The 27,508-nt window shown below is 48.8% G+C and overlaps 1 protein-coding gene across 1 annotated transcript in view; it reads right to left on the minus strand.

The window, feature by feature from the left end:
- Window positions 1-5,503: 5,503 nt before the first annotated feature.
- Window positions 5,504-27,508, minus strand: part of LOC144169037 (cytochrome P450 3A24-like) — a 71,046-nt gene continuing 49,041 nt past the window's right edge. The window contains exons 13-14 of the mRNA XM_077698032.1: window positions 14,468-14,633; window positions 5,504-5,805 (exon numbers count right to left, since the gene is read on the minus strand). Coding sequence (XP_077554158.1) covers window positions 5,728-5,805; window positions 14,468-14,633 — 244 coding nt within the window. The 3' untranslated portion in view covers window positions 5,504-5,727. The remainder of the gene's footprint in view (window positions 5,806-14,467; window positions 14,634-27,508) is intronic.

The following is a 27,508-nucleotide window of genomic DNA, read 5'->3' on the forward strand; positions in this document are numbered from 1 at the left end:
TCTGTAGAGGTAAAGGGTATGGTGTGTGAGCAGCTTGTTTAACGTGCCGGCCGCAGGGTTATTTTTCCTGCGGAGTGAGGGTTAAAACTGCTTATCGGATAAATAGGTGTTGAATGTGGTGATGCTAAGATGAGGGTTGTGGATATGGTCAATGATATCGTACGCCTGTAGAAGAGCTTTGCTGGCGAGCATGCTGGCTCTTTTATTCTCTACCAGCGTGCCCACGAATACGGTGCACCCAACCTTGTCTTTCGATGGTAGAGAGAAAAGGGGTAATTCGGTTGGATATATGAATGGGTTTTAAGCACAAAAGAATGCATGTTTTTTCTAATGGGGGAAAATATTGGCGATTCTAGTAGGGTTCGAATATTCAGACACTGGTAAATGTTTGGCAAGACTTTCTGCTTCTTCAATGTGTGGCAGAGCTGAGCGAGGATTAGTGTTCTCTTCGTCTTTGGCGGCCACCTAAAAAATCGCACATGTGTTGCCTATCGTCATTTCGTCGTGAAAACATGCTTACTCTCAGATTCGCTTGCGAACTTATGCCATAATCGCTGGCTCGAACGTTTCTATGGGTGTGGCTTTTTTGCGTATCATGTGTCGTGGGATGGGGGCTACTTGTGAGGTGCCACAAAATTTGTTGGGCAATCGAAGTTTCGCCTTATGGGCTCCTCCGATCTCGATTGTAGCCTAATTCAGGCATGATGAGGCACCCCTCTTGCGTGGGTTTGAGCCGGCGAAACTAAGTATACTATGATGTGCAGTGAGTTCATCGACATCGCGCAATGTTCCCGTGGCGTCTAGCCCATTATTGTCGGTGTTGATGGGAAGGCTTAAGGCTGACTTCGTGGTTTACATATTAGCATATGACGACACATTTCAAAGGTTTTAGTGGAGAAACTTAGGGTATTCGTGCCATAAATTAGGGACGATGAATGCGTCTTGTAGCATCAGCAGATTTCATTCCTTCAAGCCCCAATCTTTTTAGTGACTCACCTCGTCACATGGAACGTTTTCTCCCTTTTTTTGAGCACGTGGTTGTGGTTGACCCCTTCGTGTCTGGATCCATCTGCTATTTGAAGCCCAAGAATTTTGATGGTACGCTGCAATTACACCTGTTCTTCGTGTTTCCTGAGTGATGTAGGGGATGGCATCTATCGTGGGTTATGTACTAGGAGGAGTTCCGCCTTCCTGACAAAGCATTGGAGTCCTACCGTGTTCGCACATTCTTCCACGCAACTGTTAACGCGAAACGCGATAAATCTAAGTGGCTTCCTTAGCATAGCATTATTATTCCGAGACACCACTACGCCTCTCAACCGAAGATAAGGCTCCAGGGGGTGACTGGATAGAAAGATGTCCCATCGCTCGACATGGCATAATATGGTGTAATTACGAGAGGAAGTGTCATAAATTGTGGGTGTTCTTGCCTCTAAATGCACTCCCTCACCTTATGACCAAGGATACCTGGCTGTATACATATTGGGCATTTCGTTTTACTAATTACAAAGCAGGCGGCTGAGTAAGTAGGATTCAGGGAGGGACCCTGATTGTATCCGGCGATAAAGTTTGCTCCAACCAGGGCAGTTTTGGCTACGGCTGGGGCAGGAAGTCTCCGACCATTCTCCCGATAGAGCGCCCCTGTCACCCCGTAGGGGATGGAAGGTGGAATTCTAGCCTCCTCCACAGTTTGTGCCGGGCACATCAACTCGCGGCCTTGTGGTTGGTAAAATCACGGCGTCCCAGCGAGGAGGAAGGAGGAACCCAGACTAATTCCTCCTGCCTCTTTAGAGGTGTTTTTACGCTGAGTACAAGAGGCACACGTCGGGACACCCAGCGCGACTGAAAGCTTCTTTGCGCCAGCAGGGACTCTGTAACCATTTTAGTATTTCCGGTTAGGGTAAGGGCTACGGCAATCGCCAATTCTTCCACGTCTTCCCAGTCCTTGGCTTGAAGGGACGCCTTTGTCTCTGTATCGCTCCTGCTTGTCGCCATCACCCTTCTCTGGTCATCCCATTGTTTCTCGAGGAATCCCCGAAAATGAAACAGTATTTACTCCTCAGCAGCCTGCTCAGAACAGAAGCCCTGAAACCACGGATCTGATTCACATTCATGAGACCAGTTTTGGTCGTGATTGCGTCTAGCCTTATGTCCTCCTCCAGCGTTTCGCGATCGGACAGCTCTGCCAAGTCTCAGCCGATTCTTCTCAGTACTCGTCTGCTCGCCCTTGTATCACTCAGCCTGTGTTTGGTGCCCTGGACCAGCTCGTCCACCGTACTGTGTAGTTCGTCGACAAACTCATGAATTATTCAATGGTTAGGTTAACCCCCTTGCGGATTATTATGTACCCAATTCTACAAACCCTGGTTCATCAGGAGATAGAGTGTAGTGCACTTTATTTTCGATACCACAGAGGCCTTATCTAGCATCACAGTGTCTTTCCTTTCCGCTTAGTTGCCACCGGCCGAAGTATGTGGAGGATCTGTTGGGATGTAAGCTTGAGCTTGCACGCGGATGTAGTTGCCTTGTTTTCCAGAGAATTGAGGTCCATAATCTTAACGCTGGTGCCCCGAACGATTCCTTCGGCCCATAGGATACATTGATATGTTTCTGATGTTTCTTGTGCAAGTGAGGGTGTACTACTACCCGTGGAGACTTTCGAGGCGAAATAAAAATGCGCAGTCCTTGGCGCATTTATGAACCACTTCTACAGCTGCCTACAGCGTGTCTTCAGTCGATTGTGTGGATATACCTGCATCATCTTGAAACAATGTCGTCGACACAGAGCGCCTACCCTAAGCTTTTTACAACCTCGAACCCCTTGGGCAGTCCCAGGAGTTCCATATTAACAGGAGGCACGATAGAAAGGATCCCTGGGTGTACCACAACTTCTAATAAATATTTCAACTTTGGGTGGTTCAATTTGTTGCATTATCACAAAAGACAGCGGGTATGTGATGGTGAAGAGAGGAATTAAAAAAAAATCAGGCCAATCCACCAAGTACATGTGGTTGGAAAGCAAAGCTGAAAGCGGCACCCACAACGATTACCCATGCGGCGTCACTTAAATTCTCTCACGTCGCTCTACAAATAGTGAAACCAGAGAGAAGGGAAATGCACTTACCCACATCCGTTGTTACTTCAAAGAGATATTCTTGGTAAGGATTATATCAATGAATGATGTAGGAAAGGTGGTTGGTTAAGTCGTATTGGTGTAGCACATGAGTAGAAACTCGAGTCTTTTTTCATAAAATTAAAGGAAGCGCAACCCCGGTGTTAGACGATCTCACTTCTCCGTTTCTGCCGCCGCGGACGAAGGCGAGGACATCGGCGGCAGAAAAGGAAGGAGAAGGAGGAGGGCAAGGAGAAGGAGGAAGAAAGAGAGGACGAAGAAGGAACCTGGATGGTGCCCTTCACGAAACTTAGAGGTGGTTATTACAGCCTTACGTTGTCGAGTACCCAAGTTAAATAGGTACTTACACAGGTCTCGCCTGGCGCGAACAGCTCTGTGCAGCTATTGCAACGAAGACGAGTCTGTCGAACACTACCTTTTGACATGCTGACGTTTTTCCCGACTGAGACGTCAGTTCCTGGAGGTGCCGCTTAACAGTTTGGGGATATCCTTAACAGTGCCGGCTATACTATCGTTCGGGGCATCCGAAACGGGGTTCTGCCGCCGGGATGTATGCTGTGCCCTCCTGCGCTACATTTAAAATTCAAAACGGTTCTCTTTATGATTTACGCTCGTTACCCTTAACGGTTCTCTTTAGAATTTACTCTTTTTACCCTCGCTTTGATTTTTCAGGACTTTTTTTTCTCAAAACTTTTTCCAACCGGTCTAAATTATCTTTCCTACGCGTCTCGTGATTAGATAAGAATTCCATTCATTTTAACCATCCTATGTTGATTGGCTGATGCCCTGATTGGGTATGTGCTATACCTAAAGACGCAACAACAACAACAACATCTTCTATTCAGATCTCTTAACGGGACCCAGAGTGTGGCCCAGGGGAGTGGTTCCTCCTTCCCTGGAGCCCGTATGCAGTGCGCGCCGCCTGTCGACCAGCTAAAGCTGGGTGTGTGGAGAGGGGTGGAAAGAAGCATCTCCCATTGCTTCTGTTGGGTAGTCGACGGAAAGGGACGAGGGTACTGAGGGCTAAAGTCGCACATCCAGGTTATGTGGCGGAGTGTTCCTACTTCTGAGCAAAACTGACATTCAGCGTCGTAGCGATTCGGGTGCATTGAGGGAACACACGTCGGGTGTGGGAAGGAGGCGGATGGCATGAGCCGTAGGGTAGTTTGTTGTTCTCTGGAAAGGTCAGGGTAAGGCGAAGGTAGGGTCTGTCTCTGAAGGCAATAATGCTGGATTATGTACCTGAACGAGACAAGCGGGTGACTGTCCTCGTGCAGCTCCATAGAAGGGGGGGGGGGCAAAAGCGCAGGCTTCTTGGTGGGCGTATTCGGTGCCCTCCATTGAAGCGTGAACGGGTGTCCAGATGAGCTGAGGGGAACCGTTTTTAGTGGGTTTTGTAGCGTAAGGTACACTGGTCAGGGTTGAGCAGTTTTGCGTGGACCTTGAAGGGCCGTGCTGCGCAAACGCGAGGACCATTGGATTGGCTTGGATTGGTTTGGTTTGGCTTGGCTTGCATTGGATTTGATTGAATTAAATTAAATGGTGTTGGATTGGATTGGAAATCCAATCCAATTGGAATATGGGTGTGTATAAAATTGGGTCTGCACATTGGCCAGTCATCGCATTCCAGTGAAGTGACGGCAGAGCCGCGGCAGACGCCCTGGCGCTGGCGCATGCCCAGCTGTGGGCTTCCGTTGCGCAGTAGCCAAGTCTGACGGCGCACCGGAGCCGTCGTTTTGCGTGGCTCCTGGAGAGCAGTAATGCGCCTGCTCGAGAAGCAGTGACTGGACTGGACTGAATTTGATTGGATGGGATTGAACTGGATTGGATTGGAAATAATTTTAACAGCGGTAAGCATGGTAATCAGCTAATCCTAGACAACCAGGGAACCAAAGCTCCCGCTACGTATGTCCTGGCACAGCTGAACTAAGCCACTGCTGATTTTTCTAGCACATGCAGTGCTGTTCGGGACACCCAACCTCACTGGTAATTGAAATATTGATACATTGAATGGCGTGCTTGGCTTTCAGTACATTCTTAGCATTCCTGGCGACAGGCCGCGCATACGGAAGAACAAGTTACCAGTGCTCATGACGAAGGTTGGCATAAAAAGACCACTGTCTTTCTATCATCCGTAAATCACTCTGAAAAAAAGAATACAGAAATACAGTTGCGCGCGCCGTTTCACTCAACGCAGCAACGAAGTTACACAATGGTGGCGTGGTTGGGTGCCGAGCGCGGCGCGAAGAGAAACCAAAATGCTCACACGCCGAACGATGCTCTTTATATAACGAGACTGGACACGAACTCACATAACTTGTTCGCACTACATAGGCTGTTCGTACTTCAAGCCACGCATCGTACAGGATGCGTGGCAAGTATTGAAAGCCACGCGCTCTGTTGCTCGTATTTCGATGTATTACAATAGTACAGATTTGAAAGTGGTGTTTGTCTAAAACAACAGCGAATTTTCCATCTCTTGCTGGTTATGTAGATTTTATAGGGAGGTAGAATTTTAAGCAATATAGGCAGCGCAACTCCTGTGGCGTGCATTGGTATTATGTTGGTTTTTCAGGCTTCAGCTCTTGGTCTCCCTATATGTTTTCGAACTTTAGCCACATCGAGTTTGGCAATCTCGTTGTTAGAAAGCCACTTTGGAGCTTGATGGGTTCCTGGAAAATACAACCATGATCAGTCATGCATAAATGCCACCAATTGCTCGCTACTTCCAGCTCTAAAAGCCTATGCTAATTTCGTGAAAGAGGTGTAGGCTTCTCATGTTCGGAAAGCCATCGACTGGTGCTCGGGTCAAAACTTCAAAAATGCTGTTACATCTAGTGAAATATTTATGCATGCTCGTAGGACATTCAGGCACTTGAACTTATAATGAATGGGGAACCCTCTGGGGAACAAAGCGTGTCAACATTACAAAATCCGACCCTCCGAAAGTGGATCTCAAGCGTTGTTGCAAACCACTACAAATGCTGGCTGGGGAGGGAATGAGATCTTTCTAGTGTCGTTGGACTTGTGCTTGCGTATGGTTTCTCTGGCGGCAATTGTTGGGTCCTGCATAGCCTGACGCATGCGCTTGGTGTCTTTAGCTACTGGTCTATTTTGTGATACTTGTCCTACCTATCCTTCAAACATAATAAGGAAACATATTCTTCACCAGGAACACTTGGGGGGGGGGTCCTAATGTTAACAGCAGCCTGATCACCATCATGCGGTTTCGATGCTTCTGTTGTGGTTTTCTAGAACGTATGCTGAAATCTATGCCGTATGCCTGATTAGTCTGGCGCATGCGGTCGGTGTCTTGGGCTACTGGTCTATTTGGTGACACTAGTCCTGCCTTCCCTTCAAACATAATAAGGAAACATTCTTCTCAGGAACACGTGGGGGGTCCTAATGTTCACAGACGCCTTATCACCTTCATGCGGTTTCGATGCCGCTTTTGTGGTTTTCTAAAACGTATGCTGGGCGATTCCACGAGAGAACGAACATGCGCGTGCACGACCATTTTTTGTTCATTCTTCTTTTTTTTATTATATATGCGCGCAATATGGAAACCCCCGAAGATCAAGTTTGTTTTCTTCTGAGGTGCGTAGTTCGGGGGAAAAAAATGTTTGAATGTGCCCAGAGCGCAGCGGTGGTTCCGGCAACTGCAAATTTTTTCAAGTTTGCGTCTCTTTCTGTGTACGTCAAGGAGTACAAGGGGTGTGTATAAAATGTTTCGGGCCATAAACTCGACCAGAGTGCTAATCAGTGTAACGCAAAATCAGCGTCCAGCAGCGAACAAAAAATAAAAAAAAATTGTGAAATCCGCCCAGACGATAATTTGTTACTGTTTTTGATGCCCCTATCTACATTTTTTCTTTTCTGAAAAACTTGTAAGTCAGCCATTTTGTTGCCCATACGTGTCTGAACGCATCAGCTAAAGATAGTGTTTGTAGAATATGTATAAGTACTAAAAAAAATTGAATAACTTCCGCTCTTTTTCAGAAATTGCGCAAATTAAAAACTCAATATTTAAAATCACCCGTACTCGATTTTCTTCAAAATTCCGGAAACAAGACTCCTTTACTTTGACAACAAAACTGTGGAAAAACATACTGCATCATTCTGTTCAGAACAAAGTTATAAGGGGCCAAACTTGGGGCTCGCGCGACGCGTCTTGGCGCACCGCGGTAAGTTCCGGCCGCTGTTGCCGGACGTTGCGCGGGTGTACACGGGCGGTAATTCACATTCCACCGCAACATGCTGGCGCGGTCAATCTCTTTCCAATATTCCCAAACGAAAAAAAACTATTCTGGAGATTCTTCTTTTTTTGCCCAACTCTGTTTCCCTAATGTGTTCTTTAACGTGCTAACTTTCTGGCCGATACCAGCTCGAAAGCGCTCCTTTGCGGCGCCAGTGTTTTGCGGGATGCAAAACAAAAAACAAAAGGTTCCTTCGATGCTCAGGCAACCGAAACAGATGGCGCACGGGCAGTTACAAAGGAGGGAATGGATTGACATTTAGTTTTATTCTTTGCGCCCGAAATGGGTCTTGCACTCACCCCAGCATGAAGTGTGTGTCTGCGTTTATTGTGGAAATGCGGACCTGTCTGTTTTGGCCCTGCAAAAGGTTACAGGGGTTGACCGAAGGAGCAACTTAAAGGAGCTTTGTCTTTGCACCTCACCATCGATGCAGTGTTTCTTGGGCGAGTGCCGGCAATGCCCAATGGCCGACAACCTTACCATGTCCGCTTTGGGCATTTCGGACGAAGAAGACGTAACGTACGCTGTATGGGAAAATGGTTCTGATAAAAAAGAGTGTACCGCCAGCTGCATTCGTGAAGGAGCTAGGCAAATGAGTCATCAAGTGGATTTCCCATGACTATATTAGGCAGACCCAGGCCATTGCCATAAACGAAGCGAAAAGATGCGAACGGCGATCAAGCATTGTACTGCGATTCGACTTCGTTGAAAATTGGACAGTTATTCGGCCAAATGAAGTCCAGTCGTACCACTGGCACAAAATAAAAGTTTCACTGTTTACATGCGTTGTAACTAGAAGAAAATCAGTTCAAAGCTTTGCAGTAGTAAGCGATCACATGCAACACGATACCGCACATGCATGCTGTGCGCTCCACAAGGTGCTCGAATGCCTGAAAGGAAGAGCCCCTGTGTACAGCCACGTTGTTTACGTTAGTGACGGTGCAGCCAGCCATTTCAAGAACAAATATAAGCTGTATGAACTTTCCAGAGCAAACTACACGTCTGCAAAGTGGCTGTTCTGTGCTACCGGAAACGGAAAAACTCGTGTTATAGAGTTGCTGGTTTTGTAAGACTTCACGCTTCGTTACATAACCTGGGGGCAGGCAGCCCCAACGTCATACGGACAGCAGCTGAAATGATTGCGGAGTTGCAGAGCAAGCTAAAGAAGGTGACCCTGATTCACGCATCTGCTGCAGCCATCGAAGAGTTTCGCATGGAAAAGCGCGAAGAATGGAAGCGTCTGCCACGCATCCGAGGCATCCAGTCCTAGCACGTCCGATCTGTCACAAAGGAATACCCAAACGAACAGCGTTTAACTGTCACCAGAACCTCTGAAAGTGACCCCATTGCCATTTGCCCGTTTTCAGTTTCCTGTGCTTGACTGTATGAGCGCCCGAGGAAGCTTTGGTGCAGATATTTTAAAGATTTTATTTGAGTTGTATTCCCACACGTATGCCTTTTGCTGAGTTCCTGACCGTAAATAATTAATCATTGTAGTCTGAGAGCCAATTTCCAAACTTGTGTCTTTTTACTTGAATAAATATTCTTGTGAAGAAAATCTGCAATTCCTTTAGTAAGTTACTCGTGCTGTCACCGAAGTGCCATAATAATAGAAAATTTCGACCACTCCTACCACTTTTACCCGGTATAACCACTGGAAAAACTTTTCGAATCCTTCTTTCCTTTCCCTATAAGAAGAGTGGCATTCGCGAAGGAGCCCTTTCGAGTTGGTATCGGCCAGAAAGTCAGCTCGTTAAAGAACACATTAGGGAAACAGAGGCGGGCAGAAAAAAGAATAATCTCCACAATAGTTTTTTTTCGTTTGGAAATATTGGAAGGAAATTGACCGTGCCGGCATGTAGCAGTGGAATGTGAATTACCGCCCGTGTACACAACGCGCAACGTCCGGCAACAGCGGCCGGAACTTACCGCGGTGTGCCAAGACGTGTCGCGCTAGCCCCAAGTTTGGCCCCTTATAACTTTGTTAAGAACAAAATGATGCAACCTGTTTTTCCACAGTTTTGTTGTCCAAGTAAAGGAGTCTTGTTTCCGAAATTTTGAAGAAAATCGAGTATGGGTTTTTTATATTGAGTTTTGAATATCTGCAATTTCTAAAAAAAGAGCCGAAATTGTTCAATTTTTTTACTACTTATAAATTTTCTACAAACACCATCTTTTGCTGATGCGTTCAGACACGTATGGCCAACCAAATGGCTGACTTACAAGGTTTTCAGAAAAGAAAAAATGTAGATAGGGGGCATCGAAAACAGTAACAAACTATTGTCTGGGCCGATTTCACGATTTAAAAAAAAAATTTTGTTCGCTGGTGGACGCTGACATTGCGTTACACTGGTTAGCATTCTAATCTAGTTTCTGGCGCGAAACATTTTATACACACCCCTTGTACTCCTTGACGTACACAGAGACGCAAACTTGAAAAAATCTGCAGTTGCCGGAACCACCGCTGCGCTCCGGGCACATTCAAACATTTTTTTCTCCCGAACTACGCACCTCAGGAGAAAACAAACTTGATCTTCAGGGGTTCCCATATTGCTCGAATATATAATAAAAAACAAGAATGAACAAAAAATGGTCGTGCACACGCATGTTCGTTCTCTTGTGGAATTGCCATGCTAAAATCTATGCTGTATGCCTGATTAGCCTGACAACTGCGCTCGGCGTCTTGGGCTACTGGCCTATTTGGTGACACTAGTCCTGCCTTCCCTTCAAACAAATAAGGAAACATATTCTTCACCAGGAACACGTGGGGGGTCCTGATGTTCACAGCAGCCTTATCACCATCATGCGGTGTCGATGTTTCTTTTGTGGTTTTCTAAAGCGTATGCTGAAATCGATGCTGTATGCCTGATTAGCCTGACGCATGCGGTCGGTGTCTTGGGCTACTGGTCTATTTGGTGACACTAGTCCTGCCTTCACTTCAAACATAATAACGAAACATATTCTTCACCAGGAACACGTAGGGGGTCCTAATGTTTACAGCAGCCTTATCACCATCATGCGGTGTCGATGCTTCTTTTGTGGTTTTCTAAAACGTATGCTGAAATCTATGCTGTATGCCTGATTAGCCTGGCGCATGCGCTCGGTGTCTTTGGCTACTGGTCTATTTGGTGACAATTGTCCTCCCTATCCCTCACACATAATAAGGAAACATATTCTTCACCAGGAACACGTGGGGGGTCCTAATGTTCACCGCAGCCTTATCACCATCATGCGGTTTCGATGCTTCTTTTGTGGTTTTCTAAAACGTATGAAATTTATGCTGTATGCATGATTACCTGACGCATGCGCTCGGCGTCTTGGGCTACTGGTCTAATTGATGACAGTTGTCCTGCCTTCCATTCAAACATAATAAGGAAACATATTCTTCACCAGGAACACATGGTGGGGTCCTAATGTTCACAGCAGCCTTATCACCATCATGCGGTTTCGATTCTGCTGTTGTGGTTTTCTAAAACGTATGCTGAAATCTATGCTGTATGCCTGATTAGCTTGACGCATGCTCTCGGCGTCTTTGGTGAGAACTGCTGTGACCTTCCTGCAGGTTTTGTGCTTACCACAGAAAATTTTTCCACCAACTAGACGCTAACACCTTCGCTATAAAAGATCAAATAAAAAACCATCATTGGGAAATCGACATTTCGACTATGAGAGACACGACAGAGCTTGCTGTCAACATGCATAACAAAACATACTGGCAGTCCACAGCTTTAGCTTATCAAAGAAAGACGTAGAACAGTGTTCTGGTTGAAAACTCTTCCACCAACAACGTTATGTAACACCCAAAGGGTAGATGGTCTTGCTACCTATTTCAACACACACTGAGAGCCTATGCCAGACAGATAATAAATATTGCAAAATATATTGGCTTAGTTTTAAATTCTAGGTAACATTGACCGTGGTTTGAGCCAACAGGAACTACACTTAGGCAATATGTGCTGTAGCAGAGACCTACTCGACCAGAATAGATCCCTCAAGAAACTGTGGAAGGGGGGAAACTATATTTGGCTTCCGCTCCACTAATTCCATTGAGAAAAAGAAACGGCTGTTTTGCTAGACGCCAGTGACATATGGATTCAATACAATTGCAATAAAATATACGCAGTTTTCTATTAGCCTGGACAAGCCATAACAATATCCCGACAAAAAAATGCGAAAAAATACGTCTTTTCACATATATGCTGCTCTAATACGTCAAACTAAATAAACAACAAACACCATCTGTTTTAACAAACACCTCTTAGGCGCAAGTGTGTTTCATTTTACAGACAGTCTACGGCGCGCAGTTTAATTGAACTTTAACTGTTGGCAGTAGCGGCCGCACTCGCAATGATAGTCTTTTACCACTGGGCGGTTTCAGTTTCCGCCGTAGGTTGCGATGGTGGAAGAAAATGTGGATGTCACGGGGGAAACTTGCGCCGTAGTCCGATGTACCAGGTTCGATAGGGACCCCAATGTGTTGGACGAATCACCATGTGAGTCTCACTGGCCGCAACTTCACGAAGACTGACCTTTCGCAATACACCGCTTTCCACACAGTGAGCGCGATACGAAGAGTGGGCGTCGCTGGATCGCCATTCTCGAATGGAAGAATTTTTCTCCAAGAAGATCACCTAGGGGGACTTTTTCAGACCGTGAATAAGGCTGCCGGCAAGCGTAGTGTTGGGCACAACAATCTGCATCGGCAAGCTTATTCTAAAGCGTGACTACTCATGTGTTTACGCGTTGCGTTCGTGTCGTCACAACGAAACAAATCGGCCTAGCTGTTTAAAGGGGCCATACCTACAAAACACAAGTTTGGTTCATTCGAAAGATTGCCTCGCCAGAATCATGCTGACACCGCTTTTAACGCACACTTCGCTCAAATAAGCTATACATTAGGAAAAAAGGAAATGGCCATACGAGCGGCTAGCTCATTTCTCGCAACAGAACCTATATCATATGCGAGCTGTGCGATTGGCTGAGGCCGGCAAAAGCAAACTCAAATTCCACAGATGTTATAAGCTTGCCGAACGCGCTTTTCGGCCTAAATGTAATGCACATTCATTTAACCGCAGTACAAATGGAGGGGGGGGAACAAGAAAACTTATGAAAATCCGCTTAAAAATAGAAATACTGATGCGCAGTGCTGTTGGTACTGAGCGCACTATGCTTGTTTTAGGTGCACAGCAGTTTGCCGCTTTTGAGTTGTTTTACACGACACTGGCCGATTGGCGTAACCGATATTTTATTGCGTGACTCAGCAAAGTATGTCGCTGGGCTAGTTGGTTCATATTCATGCTTAAAAATGCACTTTCAGACGGGACAAGGAAAAGAAGACACAGGACGGGCGCAGACGGACACAGGTCTGCGCCCGTCCTGTGTCTTCTTTTCCTTGTCCCGTCCGAATGCGGAGTTTTAAGTATGACTATTACGTGACTCTTTTTGTCGAGAATGCCCTATGTGTCAAAAAACGATTACTTTCTACCGTAACAAAAACCAGGCGGGTGCAAATACGGTCAAAAACGAAGTAACGGGGAAGAACGGTCCGCAACTCAGTCACTCAGCATGGCAGTGCCATCTGGGAGGACTGACGGTAAGCAAGGCTTCAGAGCCTAATGACGCTCTGAAAAATCGTTTGACTGCCCGCCCTTGTGAGTTCATGGCAGACGTCCCGAGAGAACACGATTTGGCGGGAGAGACAAAATTCTATCCTAAATTAATACATTTCTAGGTGAAGACGGCATCGTTTGCTGCCGGACGAGCATAGGAGGCACTATAAAACACGAAATGCATGAATAAAACAAACTTGTGTTTTGTCTGCATGGCCCCTTTAGGATAGCCAATCACAGCGGTGACTGCAAGATTTTTTTCTAGGTTTCAATAGCGCATATCAGCTTTGCCAACGCTTAGAATATCCAGTCTCGGGTTACTTACAGTGCACCAAACGCCTTTGATCACATTGCCGGCGTCCCCGAAGACCGGCCGTTCGGCGCTGCCACTAGCTCATCTTTCCTACTCGTGACGAGTGCAAAAACCTGTTACCTCGCTTCAGTAGGCATTGCATTTCCTTCGTTGCACTGCAGGGCGGTATCATGCAGGTTGACGCAACCAGGCTAAGACGTAGTGGCCGTACCGGCACCTGCCTTGTTCCAGAAGCTGCAGCTTCGACGTCACTTCCAACTCTGTTAATAATCCGTACATGCTCATCAGATAAACAGGGCAACCAGCGACTCAAACCCGTTTCATTTATATCAGGGGTCGGCGAACTTTTGATGCGGAGAACCGAGTTGCATGAAACGGACACGGCAAGGGCTGGACGGAAAATAGGGGCCGGGGAAGAGCGACACAATCGACACAAGGGCGGGGGCCTTTTTGAGCCGGTGCAAAGAAACGATGTGAAGACGTCATCTGGCTAATGGTTAAGATGGGGGCCAATGACAAACTGGCAGTGATCTCGCTTTGTTCCTGTGAAACGCCATTGGAAGTTAGAGCTGCCATGTTGCAACCATCGATATACGTGGTTGTTGTGCACGTATAAATAGAAACAAATGCCGTGAAATAGATATGAATCGCGCGAGCAGGAGCTTTGCAATGGGCTTCAGTCACAACAGCGCTTTCAGAAACTTTATGGACCATTTTTCGGGACTAAGTGGCCTGTCGAGGTTGGCACACAATATCTACGCGTCCGATAAGTCCAAATTCCATGCGACACTACCCAATACTTGCTCAATTTGTCCATAAAGCCGTTCCAGCACTCACTGATGCGCCCTACCCCATTGAACGCCGCGGCGAGAAACGCGTCCGAAGCGGGCAGCGATGCCGAGTAACGCCACGTCTTCTATTGTCGTTACGCCAAGGCCGCCGCTCTGTAAACCGTGTATAGCCTATATTCTCAGATCATTTTTCGTTTGCCGCCAGGATGCTCGTTGGCATTGTATTTTAGAGTATATTTTGAGAATTTCTACGTCTAGACTGCGTCTATCTTTCAGTTTTTTAACCTTAACGCTGCACATTTTAGCGGTTCATTTTTACACCAATTTGTGGGTTGTTTGGAAGTTAGAAAAATAAACGAGCGTACCTTGTGTCGCTCTTCGTCGACATGTATGTTGAACTTCGACACGAGCGTGGCTAGGGCAACCTTCACGTTGAGGAAAGCAAACGGGCGGCCTATGCAGGCGCGCGGCCCATTTCCAAATGGCAGGAAGCAGGCGGGGTGGATGTTGTTTTTGTTGTCTTCATTGAACCTGGTGGAAGGAACAGGGAACAGGCTTTTAACGCACCTACGGGTTTTGATGGTTTATTGCAAGAATAAAAAATTGCCTCCATCTCCCCGCGAGGGAACCTTGGTGTGATGCGGCGCATCTGGGGGTTCAATTGGCGTTTCCATTGGGTTGAAGGAGAGGAGACCGTGGAGGAGAGTCGCGCATGCACACACATGCGCACCGGAGCAGCTGTTAACGCAGCGTTAACGCAGCGAAGCGCGCGCCAACAAAGCGCGCCAGCTGTCGTTATGCTAATGCGCCGGAGTCAGAGTGTTGCACACAGCTGTGGGAGAGGCGAACGGAGGAGGGCTGCGGACTGACGCCGCCGCCGCTGACGACGACGCAGGAGGGACATGCCTCAGAGCAAGAGATGCGCCGTATCTGAAAACTGGGGGTGAGTTGCTAATGCGTCAAGGCCCGCTTTGTTTATTGCGGAAACAATATTTGGCTTAGCGAAGGTGGGGGCAATATATAGGAGCAAAATCATGGTCCCTTCTTCTCTATGAAAGCGAGTGAACGGCGAAGCATTTTAGAATGCAGGGAAGACATGCAGGGAAGACAAAGTGCAGGGGAATGGTATAAGCAAATCTTCTTTGCCTTGTGAACTTTGACGTAAGTCATTCCTAAGGCGCACACATGCAGGCACAAAATTTTATTTGTACTCTACAGATCTAAAAGAGGTGCCTCTTGATAACTAATGTACTCAGAATGCTTATCCAAGTGATGAGACGTGCAAGCGTGAGGTCCAAGTCGTGTTTAGATCTTGAAAATGATGCAACTTTCTAAACTTAAGGAAAATGCTTATCGAAGTTGTGAGATGTATAGTCTTCAGTTCCAAATCACCTTATAACAACGCGCTACATTGCACACGCCGACGTTTTTAGATGCGACTGCCTCTCATTCACTCGCTTTGTCCATGCAGCGGCGTCGGCGTTGTGGTCGTCTGTCCCTCCCCCGTTCTCCTCGCCGCGCGAGCTGCGCTGTCCGCCGCTCACCCCCTCTCCTCTCCGATGCCCCTCTCTCACGAGGGGCATTGGATTGGATTCGAATGGATTGGCCTGGCTTGGCTTGGATTGGATTGAATTGGATTTGTATTGGATTGTATTAAGTGGATTGTGTTGGACTGTGTTGCGTCATAGCCGCGGCAGACACACTGGCGCCGGCGCATGTGCAGTACTCTCTTCCGCGGTCTCCTCTCCTTCGGGCGCGCTGCGCATATAACCGGTGTGCCGCTCTCCGGTGGCCTTTCGGTTGACGGTTGCTCTCCGCATGCGCTTGAACCCCCCTCAGCATTGCATCACACCAGGGTTCCCGCGAGGGAAGGTGGGCGTAATTTTTTTCCCCAACACCTCGCGCTTCAAAGACATGTGGACCCTTAAATACCTGGTAACCTAGGTAGAGGAGGTTAGCTTAAAATAGTGCGTAGAGGTATAGGCTGCAGGAGAACGCCCAGATTGCTTTTTGTAATGTGTCGGGTAGAGCAGAAGAGGGAGCTAATTCAAAATATTTTTAGAATGGTATCAGGAAGGGTCTCAAGGGAACTGTGTGTTCTAGATCGAGTGCACGTCCAAGGATTGCTTTAAGTTGTTTTTAGGAGCCTTTTATTGAACGGTTATCATGAAAAGGACCAAATCTCGATGTGGACCTGAGAAAAACCGTAATCAAATTTCGATTGTTTGTGGTTGGGGTCACATCTGACGCTCAAAACGCTTTTTACAGATGGGCAGCCAGAGACAGGTACGTAATGTTTTATCTTCAAGATAATAGCATCCACTACCATTCGTTTACCGAGCATCGAAGGGTGTGAATGAATCCTCATATTTTCATAGGGAGCATGACTAGCCGGTTTCCGCGGTCGGCAACGTTGCAAACGCACGTCAGGAACACTGGTAGCAATTACCAAGAAACAGCAGCAAGGCAGCAGACAAGGCTTGCTGCTTCTCTCCTGCTTCTCTTCTCTATGTGAATTTGGTTTTCGTAGCGATCAACTTAAACAATTTCAGGCACAAATAATGCCTAAAATACTGCCCCTGGCTCTCCTGAAGATACAAAATAGACAATGAGCAGCGGCTTGCTCCGAGAAAAGTTAGGACACGACGAGAGAACCGCTGTCATGGCAAGAAGTTTCGCAAAACAACTCTTATACTAAGTGAAACTTATATTGAAACACGATTGATTATACATCTGAAATCCGTTATGGAAGTATGTAACAGCGTGGCAAAGTCAAAGCCATGCGTGCTTCAAATTACACCCCGCGTTTTTCTTCTTCGAGATTGTTAACACCATTGACCAGCTGAGCAAAGATTTCGTTGAAGAAGACGTAGATAATATCTGTAGAATGCAAGGAGACTAAGCCAAGTACGATCTCGGATGATTGAAAAAGGTGTGTGAAGCTACCAGACATATAAGCATATTGTCTTAAGCGTCAGCAGCATGACGGCATCGGACTCCATAACTGTTTAATCCTTCACATTTCCTCCCACGAAAGTCCGTGTGCTCGACAGAAGCGGCATATTTGACAGTGAAAACAGCACGGGCAAACGTTCATGTTCAGTGCCCTGTGCTAAAATTCGCGTTGCTCAAAACATGCGTGCCAGTTACGGTCCTTGGAGCTTGGCTTACAAGGCTCCTGTTGCATTCGTCCTTTATTGAAGTTTTCGAAGACTTCGTGAAATATGTAGCCACGGGTGGGACATTTTTCAGGTCAACTTCGGTGTATTTCCGGGAACGGCGGCATTCGTATGGGTCTCTGTGGCCACCTGGGCGGGTGGGGCTGAGCATCGCGGCCTCCCACTGTGCCTCGTTTGTAGTTCCGAATAAAATTGGGTGCTTCTTAAGAGTTTGTAGGGGTTTTTCTTCGCAACACGGGCCCTGTGGGAGACGAGGCTAGACGCGTGGGTTGCGACGTGCGGTGATTGTCTAGGTGCTCTCTGATGGCATTGTGGACGCTTAGGGCTAGAAGTCTGTCAACGGGGGTGTAGGGAAGAAGTAGGTTTTCCGCAAATGGGCATCAAGTGTGTTAAGTTGGGTGGGTGTGGGACGAAGGTAGGGGAAGTGATACATAAGACGGGTAATGAGAAAGCTGTGCACGAGCCGTAGACGATCCTGTTCATTGAGGCCGTGCTGTTTGTTGTAGATACGCCGGATTAGGTGTGTAGTCTGAGTGGTGTAGCTTTTAATGTATTGGAGGTGGGGCGCTGGGGAGTGGTTGTGGGTAAGAGTAAGCCCCAGGAGGCGAAGTTGCGAGACTTGGGGGGCTGGAGTGGAGCGGATGTAAGCTGTATAGGAGGGCTCGGTGGGGGTTTGGAATGGGGCGGGGTGAATGTGAGAAGCGGGGTTTTTTGGGGAGAGCAGCTAATAGTAAGAAGATTGATGTGGTGGAGAACTGTGTCGAGGCTAAGTTGCAGAATTGTCTCAATATGGTAGTGGGAGCCGGAGTGCACACAGAGGTTAATGCGTCTGCATAAAGCGTGGTGCGGAGAGTGGGAATGGTGAGGAGGATGCGGGCGAGGAGTCTGAACGTTAGATTAAAAAACATGGGGGATAGAACAGCACATTGCGCGGTGCCTCTGTTTGGAATGGTGAAAGGAGCTGATTGTGTGTGACAGGCGTATGGTGGCGCTGTGGGTAGAGAGGAAGTTGTATACATAGTGGTAGAAATAGGTGCCTAAGTTGTGGCGTGAGATGGCCTCTCAGATGCTTTGGTGTGACATGTTGTCGAAGGTCTTTTGGAGATCAAGGGAGAGGAGGGACGTGCGATCGCATTGGTATGGGTGAAGACAGAAGTCGTTGTGGAGTTTAAGGAGAGCGTCTTGGTTGGAGAGGTTCGTGTGAAAGCCAAGCATGTTAGGTGGTTAGGCCTGCGTACTCTCTAGGTATGAGTTCATTCTGGTTTGGAGAATGTATGAAGCTTGGCCAAGCAGGATGTAAGGGAAAAGGGGTGGAGGTTGTGGATGAAATGGCGTTTGCCAGGCTTAGGTATGTTTGCTATTGGAATGTTTCCAGAGAGTGAGTGCGAAATACGTGGTTTATTTGAGGCTTGTGTGAGAGCACTCTTGCTGTCTGCATCAGTGCTGGCCTGTGAGGGAGGTTGAGTCGACAGGGAAGGCGGGTGGGATGGTCGGAGTGTCTGTGATAGGTACCCAATACGCCTCTTGGACCCTCGTCGGCATAGACAAACGCGGCAAGAGAGTTCCATAACAAAGTGAGCGTTGTGATGTTTCGACGTTAGCATCCAGTGAAATTACGTCGTCGGGCGAATGTCCTCGGGGAGTGTATGGAGCGTGCCAGCATGGAAGAGAGCGTAACACTTAGAGTCCCACACCAAATGTTCGGCTGTTGCAGCCACGCAACACTGCAGACAGAGTCCTTCGCCGGGGTCATTGCCATAGAATTTGTGGTGGAGCGCAGGCGAGAATGCGGTGTTGGTGGCAAGGCGGCGAACCAACGTCTGTGTGGCCCGCGGTAACCTCTCCGGCATGGGAGGAACAGAGCGCTCATGCTCTTCGGTGCGGTCTTCCCTAACCTCACGAAGACACCGGAGTATCTGTCTGCGTCGCTGTTCGCTGTTGGGCGAGTGCTTTCCTGACAGTTACATCGGGCGGGCTTGCATTACTGATGGGCAATACTATCAGGGAGGTTCGCTGTCCAGCCGCAGCTCGCGCCTCGCTGCGAGCCCACTCATTGCCCTCAATACCCGAATGGGCGGGTACCCCAGCATTTGAGGCGGCTATGTTGAGGTTACAATGTAACTCCAGGAAAAGTGCGACCAAGTCGGCGAGGATTCCCGGATATGAATACGATGCTTCGCTCACTCGCGTGCAGATGTTGTATGCGCGAGCCGAATCCGTGAAGAGCGAAGCTTGTGGGGTACGTCCCTCGGTTCGAAAGTATTCCTCGCCCACTGTGCAGCATGGAGGAGGGCAAGTAACGCAAGGTACGTTGGGTCGGCGCTGGCGGTACTGGTTAGGAGACCCGCATTAGCGACGCAATGGGTGGTGTCAACCCAGGCCACTGCACAAACGTGCACTAGGCCACTTTCGTCCTCCTCACCAGTAACATTTCGTGGAGGCACCGAAGTCACTGCTATGCCGGTATATACGATGGTGTGAGTGACGGGCGATTTGTGCACCACGCTGAAATTGTGCGCCTTGGCAAATCGAAGCCGGCTTGCTAAATTTCGAGGCAGAGATCCCATGCCATGAGGAAGCGGCTTGCCATTCGTCAAGGGAATGCTGAAAGCCCATAGAGGGAGAGAGGAGGGTAGCCCAACAGCCATAGTGGGTAATATCTCAAGCTCGTCTAAGATGGAAAGTCCAGAGTTAGTGCGGCTAAGGTGGTCCCTCTGGGCTGAGAGGGCTTGCTCAGCTAATTCTGTCAGCAAATTCATCCCACCATGCGCATAAAGCTCACTTAGGGGTGTGTATTTCGGCAACCCGGTAACAACCCGTATGGCCTCCCGGGTAATCTTCTCTAGTTGCTCTTGCTGCCGGCGGGTAAGGACACGGTAGAGTCCTTACCCGCCGGCAGCAAGAGCAACTTGCTTGATCAACTTGAGCAACTTGCAAGAGCAACTATAATTGATTATAGCTCGTACGAGCTGCCGCGTCTCCTTCTGTCTCGTACCCCAATTTATACTTGTTACTCGGCGAACGAGATGCAGCAAAGACTTGCACTGCGTGGTGACTTTCTTTACCCATGTCGTGCTTTTACCATCTTGGTCAATGGTCAATATATGCTCCTAGAACCCTGATGGAGGGTTCCGAGTATCCGTTGGCTTGCCATGGAGAGGGAAAAATAGTTGCGGGTAGCCTCGGTTTTCATGAATGGGACATTGAGAACTACCACGTATTATGTTTTTTCAGCAGACGCAGTCATTCCCATTGTCTGAAAGTACGTGTTAATGACATCTAGGCCAAGCTGTAATGTTTGTTTCTGTTCACCAGGTGCTCGAGTTGTAGCCCAAATGGTGATGTCATCAGCGTATATGGCGAAATTTAATGACGGAATTTCCTCAAGGAATGGCGGGAGGCATGCCATTACGACAATAAAGAGAGTAGGCGAGAGGACTGCACCCTGGGGTACTCCAACCCTGTTGGGGCAGGATGGTCCGATGTATTCTCCTACTTGCACTCTGTACGTTCGATTGTACAGGAAATTTTTGATGAATGTAAGCATACCACCACATACTCCAGCTACTGCTGCGCTTTCTATCACAGCTCTGTGTGGTACGGAGTCGTAGGCTTTACGGACATCCACGCCACCACAGTCAGTGTCTGTACCGCTGACTGAGCACTGAGGACCTGGTGATGCAGCATGAGCAGGATATCCTGCGTGCTTAGGCCTTGACGGAAGGCTATTTGATGTGAGTGAAACGTAGAAGTTTTCTGAAGGTGCCAATTGAGGGGCTCTAGAACCATGCGTTCAACCAGTTTACAGAGGTTGCTCGTGAGGGATATGGGTCTGAGATTTGCAAGGTCGTTCGGTGATTTTCCGGGCTTTGGAATTGGTTTGACAAGGGAGTCACGCCAGGAATCTGGAAACGTGCTGGTCCTCCAAACCAAGTTAATCCCGTCTAGCAGAAGGTGTGAGGAAGATTCTGGAAGGTTCCGTAGTTCTGCGACGATGACGTTGTCCAGGCCTGGAGTGCTACGAAGATTCGCCCTTGCCAAAGCTGCGTGGAGTTCGGTCATAGAGAAAGGTTTATCTAAGTCTGCCAGGCTTGTAGAAAGGTAATGATCGATGTTCTGTGGTACTGAGTTCCGAGAATATATTTTCGGATAAGGCAAAGTCGCTGGCTCGGGGAAAAATACATCGCCTGCCTGGAGGGCCAACTGCGCTTCCGATATTTGCAGGCGAAAGGCTACTGCTTGGCCAGCGGTTGGTTTCTTCGATTTTCCTTGCCAGCTACGGAAAAGGCGCCATATTTGGGGCCACTCATATTTCCATTAAAACACGAGCAGAAGTCACGCCACCTTTCCGAGGCAAGCTTAGCGGCATAATCACGTGCTTCAGCCGATATACAGTTGAGGCGACGACGCAGCCGAGAGGGTTTTCCTTTCTTTCTGTATTCGCGCAGTGCATCGAGGCGTTGGCTCCATAAGTTGGCGAGGTGAACATCTGGCGCCGGGGAGCCCTCCGTAACATAAAACTGTCGTGTGGCCAACCGTTTGGTTTTGTTAGTCGTTTCTAGACGTTTTTCCAGGCGGGTTTTCTCTGGCTCGTCGTATATATTATCGATGAGTGTAGCCTCTAACGTTTCGTGAAACCTATCCTAATAGACGACGCTTGTAGCGTATTTTGCAGTTTGTCTGGCGTGGCAACGGAGTCGAAGAAAATTGGGAAAATGGTCACTCCCCCAAGTATCCGCACCTAATTCCCAAGCGATGGATTTGGGCTTATTCGTCCAAGTAAGGTCGGTTGTTGTATCGTCTTGACGATCATGTTGACTAATACGTCTGGGACAAACGATGTCGTTTATAAGCGTGAAGTTATTGTCCTCCATCGTACGAAGTAGGTTTGCGAAGTGAAATGTGTCAGCTCTGGCTCCCCAATGTGTGTGGTGCGCATTGAAATCACCGCCAGTCACAAAGAGAGCGCCAGGACGCGTCTTCCGGAGGTTTTCCAGCCAAGACCAGTCAACTTGAGCAGTTTTCCGTACCGAGGGGCGAATGTAGACGGACACTACCACAACCTCACGCTGATGAAGCTGCATAGTTACTCCAACAACTTCTTGATGAGATGTACACCAGCGCTGAAGATCAAGCTCGACATGTGGAAAACAGCTGTCGACTAAGGCCGCTGCGTTACTGTCGTAAGTGACAGGCTGCATCGACGCGATTCCCAATGGCTTGCGTGACATGCGCTGCCGCCGTGGTATTGTGGGTCGCAGATATGTAGCGGGGTACTGCAAGGTTGGAATTTCGCGTCTCTTGCAGGAGAAATACGGTGGGTCGTGACCATGTTCGATACCGGATGAGGAGTTCCACTTTCTTGCTAGCGAATGTTCTGCAATACCATCGAAGGATCCATGGTGCTTGCCCTTGATGTGGTTGAGGTGCTGTTGCGAACGACTGGCTATTATCTCAGATTGTAGTGGCAAAGATTTTTCTTCAGCCAAAGGAGCTGACTCTGTTGGTCAATAATGGCGTTGATAGTGGCCGTCAATTGCTTCTGGCTTTCCTCTATGCGCTCCATGTGATGAATGAGTATTTCGACCGGTTTAGTGTATGCAGGGTTTGGATTAGGACTTAACGACCTACCGGTGCCTTCAGAAGACTTGGAAGCGTTTGAAGCTTCCGAAGGAGATTCTCATGTGTTTACGTTCTTTGCTGAAAATGTGCAGCAATTAAAAGGACTGTACCTTGACCAAATTGTTTCCAAGCAGATGAAAGGGTGGGGTGTTCCCAATGCTGGTTGAATAGTTGTACGAGACGTTCGATCGCGTCTTCGGTAAGGTTGCGGAGAAGAGTGTTAGTTATTTATCAGGTCCCGGCGCAGTGTCACGTCTAAGTGATTGGACTGTGGTACGGAGTTCGGAATTATGTGATAGGGGCGTCGAGCTGTGAGTTGGGGGTTCCAGTGTAGATGGGGGACTCGGTTGAATGAGGGGACAGTGGTGCTATGTAGAGATCCTTGAGGGAGGCACAGTGGCCGTCGGGTCTAATTTGGATTCACGGATGATTTGAGTGGTGGGGTGGTGGGATTGGGTTTTGCTTGTAGTCGGGTCTAGTAGAGAGTGGAGTAAACCCCAAGCCTTCTTGGTACAGTGTTAGCCACGCGTGTCATCACAGGGTTTAGTCCAGTGATTTCGAGACAGTGTGGCCGCGTGCGCTTCGAGTTCGGTGCAAGGGGTGGTGAGCTTTATTTTGAGGTTTCGGCGTTGTTTGTTTTGCACCAACGACATTCAAGACTAGTGTAGGCTTTCCAGAGATTTCGGACGTGGGTGTCGACGTATTCAGAATTCAGAGGGGGGTCGGGAGTTTTCGTTGCCGTTTCTTTGGCAGTAAGGAGTTGGGTGGTCCAGTCCAATAATTCCTTGTCGGAGGCGTTGGTGGAAGGAAGGGGGCATGCCCCACGGAAGAGACCCCAATCAGTGTGTGTAGGGGGATGGTGGTTGTGGGTTTCTGGGGTGCCTTTGACAGGGAGTTTAGTTTCGATGAGGAAGTGATCGCTACCTAATGTGTGGGGGTGGAGGCAGCGGTGAATGTAGGAAGGTTGGCACTGAAGGTCAAGTCAGGGGTGATGTCGCGCTTGACGCTATTTCCTGTGCGAGTAGGGAGGGAGGGGTAGGTGCGGAGGGTAAAATGAAGGGTGTAGGCCAAGTGAGACACAAGGCGACCTTTGCGGGTGGAGATTGAATATCCCCATTCAGTGTGCGGGGCATTGAAATCACCCACGATGATTAGGGGGTTCTGTTTGGCTGCAAGGATAGCTTGGTGAAAGAGGTATTTTAGGGATTTGTGTTCTGTTTGGGGAGGGGGCTGTATATGTTGAGGACATAAAGAGTACTTGGAGCAGTCTTGGGGAGACCGAGGGTCGTGAGGAGGTGAGGAATGGGGGACGTAAAAGGGGTGTGCTGTGCTGCGAGGTTGCGTTGCACAAGTGTGGCGATTTGGGGGAATTTAGTGGGGGAGTGGGTGGCGTAATTTTTGAGTTTTGCAGGATGATTGGTTTCCTGGAGGGCAATTAGGGCAGGGGGTGTTCCGGGTTGGCAGTGTGGGCCTCTACGTGTGCCCGCTTGGTGCCGAAGCCTCGGCAATCCATTGCCAGATGTGAAGGAGGTTAGAGGTCTGGGTCATGTTCGGAAGAAGAGGATGGGGTGGGTGGGAGTGGGACCATGTGTGGTGCAGTCGTTTGCATCCATTGGAGAACTCTTCGGTGAAGGCAATGTACGCTGGTTTGCAGAGTTTGTATTTTGGCTTCGGTGTAGAGGCGGGGAGAGTTGGCGGCCGATTCGATTCCCGAGCGAAGGGAGGTGATGGCAGATGAAGAGGGTGAGTGCGAGTCGGGACGCGGGAGGAGTGCTCGTCTCTTTGCAGGGTATGGAATGGGGGTCTGGGTGTCTGAGGAAAGTGGTGGGGGTGGGGGATGGGGTGATGAAGTTGTTGTTTGAGCAGTCGATTTTCAGAGGCAAGACACTCGTTCTCAGCACGTAGGACAGTGACTGTTTGGCGGAGTTGTAGCATTTCCTGGTGCATTTGCCTCATCTCTGTCTTCCAGTCTATGTCGGGGGGACGTGGGGGCAGGGTGGAAAGCAGCACTGCGCTGACCCGACCCTGGATGACTTTACTGTAGGTCCGTCTGTTGGTAGTCTGGGATGTGAGTGGTTGGCATTGTCCGGTCTTGGGTAGGGTGGTGGTGAGGGCGGTGAGGGTCTTCAGCGGTGGCCGGCGAAATTGAAAGCGCTTAGGGCAGCCACTTTCTCCGGTGCGGTGGACCTCTCCACAGAGGATGCAGGTAGGGCAACCGGGGTTGTTGTGCTCCGTTCTGCGTGACGCGGTGTTTGATGCTGCTCGGGCGCTCCACAACCTACTGGCCACATACGGTTCTCCTTGAGCGAGTTGTGAGCGGGTGCAGGCAACAGCGGCAGCGCCGATCCCGTCTAGGGACGACCGAATTGGCGCGCGTTCGTCGACATATTTCTTTTGAGCTGGCAGTAACTCCTGCCGTATCGTCTCCGCCGAGCGAAGGGTATCAACGTAGAGCCGTGCTCGGCCCGTCCGCTGCCCGTAATGCCACGCCAAGCAGAACTTGGTTCCAGTGTTTCTACCGGAGGCGGCGGTCGCTGATACGAGCGGGCAGCCGCGACTGCTGCTTGCACACGGCGAGCTTCGGCCGCCAACTCGTTGAGATCTCTACAACTGCAGTTCCTTAAGTGCAAGGCAAAGGTGGGGTGGCATTGCCTGACGACTCGATCGACCCGCTCCGAGCTCGGGGCATGTGGTTCGGCGTACTCGTAAAGCTCCTGTATCGCATGGACGTTCTCGACCAGCGATTCATCCGAAGCTTGGGTGCGCATGTCCAACTCCCTACGCATTCTGGGTGGGTAGCCGACGGGCAGGAATTCTTCCCTGAACATCGTTCGAAAGGCGTTCATCGTGCACACCCTATGACCTATCACCCGATACGACCGGGCGGCCTGGTCGACTAGAGCTGGGGGCAGGATTCTGCGCAGCACGTCGCTCTCGCTGATGCGGGTCGCCTGCTGGTAATGGCTCAGAGCCAGTAGGAAGGCTTTGGAGCTCGAGTGATCACCGTAACCACTGTACGTCGGCACCAGTAGCTGCACCCTGGGATCAGGTGACTGCGCCACCTGCAGCGCCTGCTGCACAAAGCTTGCGAGAGCATTCGCGATAGAAGTTCCGTCGGCAGATATTCCTCCGCCTATGGGCGCTTGGGGGCCGACTGGCACGAGATCCGCGCTGTCTGGGGCTTCAGCATCTGCGTTGGCCCGGCAACTGGGGTATGAACGCTCCACGTCGCCTGACGTAGAACGCTATTGGAATCCGGAGCCTTCCGGAATTCCCGTTGCCACGGAATCCGCGGTTGCGGTTGCGTAGGGGCCGTGGAGAAGGGGTACCCGAGCCGCTGCTGCGGCTGCGGATGTATTCATGACTCTGTGTTCTTCACGATTGAACTTCGACTGTTGCATTGAGCAATCCACACTGAGTTTTAAGGTTGAGGCTGATAATCACTTTCAATTGAGTGGGTATGCCAAAAGTGGCCCTGTGGCACTTGGCGGTGATGTTCTTTTGTAGCTTGCACTCGCACAACAGGTGGCTGAATGGGGTGTGTTGTATATTTTTACACAAGGAAGACAGCAGGTTCTTTGATGGCGAAAAATAGACACGTTTAGAACCACTTAAAAAAATTCTGGTGGTGACTTGTTAAAGGGACACTGACGTGAGTTTCTCAAACTTCTGTTTGAATTTCATTGCATACGTCGGCTCAATTACAGCACTTTTAATCGTTTATCCCGCTAATAAAGCAGTATGTGATTGATGAAGCTTCAAAGAAGCAAGAATACCCTGCAACAATTGCGGTGGCCGCAACAACAAAAGCTGTGAGGCGAAATGACGCGTATTCGTCTCGCGATGCGATTGGATGGTGTCCAAGATCTTATTTAAAGTTCATGAATATGCAGTTAGGTGTGCGTCAATCTTGAATTTTTTCTGTAGAAAAGACTTTAGTACTTTTGGCAACAAGCATATGTACCAGAATGTAGTTATGGTTTGTTTTTCTAGAGTAGTTGAAAGCAGTGTCGGTTTTGTTTTAGAGCGACATGTCCAGGGCTGCTGGTGCTATCTGTGAACGCGCATTAGCCATACTTTAGGAATCGTCATTACCGCTATTGCGACGTTGCGACGCAGAAAGGGGCCCGAGAAATCAGCACCGATTCTTGCCAGCACGTCTCGTTCTACCGGAATGCAGTTATGGTTTGTTTTTCTAGAGTCGTTGAAAGCAGTTTAGGGTTTGTTTTGGAGCGACATGTCCAGGGCTGCCGGCGCTATCTGTAATCGCGTATTAGCGATACTTCAGGAATCGTCATTACCGCTATTGCGATGTTGTGACGCAGAAATTTGCCGGAGAAATCAGCACCAATTCTTGCTAGCACGTCTCATTCTATGCAGCCGCGAATGACTGGCCGAATGACCGCAATTCTGAGTTGAAACGTTATACGAAATTGGCAAGAAATATGCAGACAGATAGATAACACCTTCAAATTCATTTTCGCTTAAATAAATTTTCGTAAATGCACCAACAGTGGTAGAAACAAGGTTCAGTGACTAGATACGTTAATTTGCGGAAGTAATCTCACTTTACTTACAATTCACTTCAGTGTCCCTGTAAGTTGT

Source organism: Haemaphysalis longicornis, unplaced genomic scaffold, assembly GCF_048455015.1.
Source record: "Haemaphysalis longicornis isolate Haplotype H1 unplaced genomic scaffold, Haemaphysalis longicornis Haplotype H1 scaffold_2, whole genome shotgun sequence".
NCBI lineage: Eukaryota > Metazoa > Arthropoda > Arachnida > Ixodida > Ixodidae > Haemaphysalis > Haemaphysalis longicornis.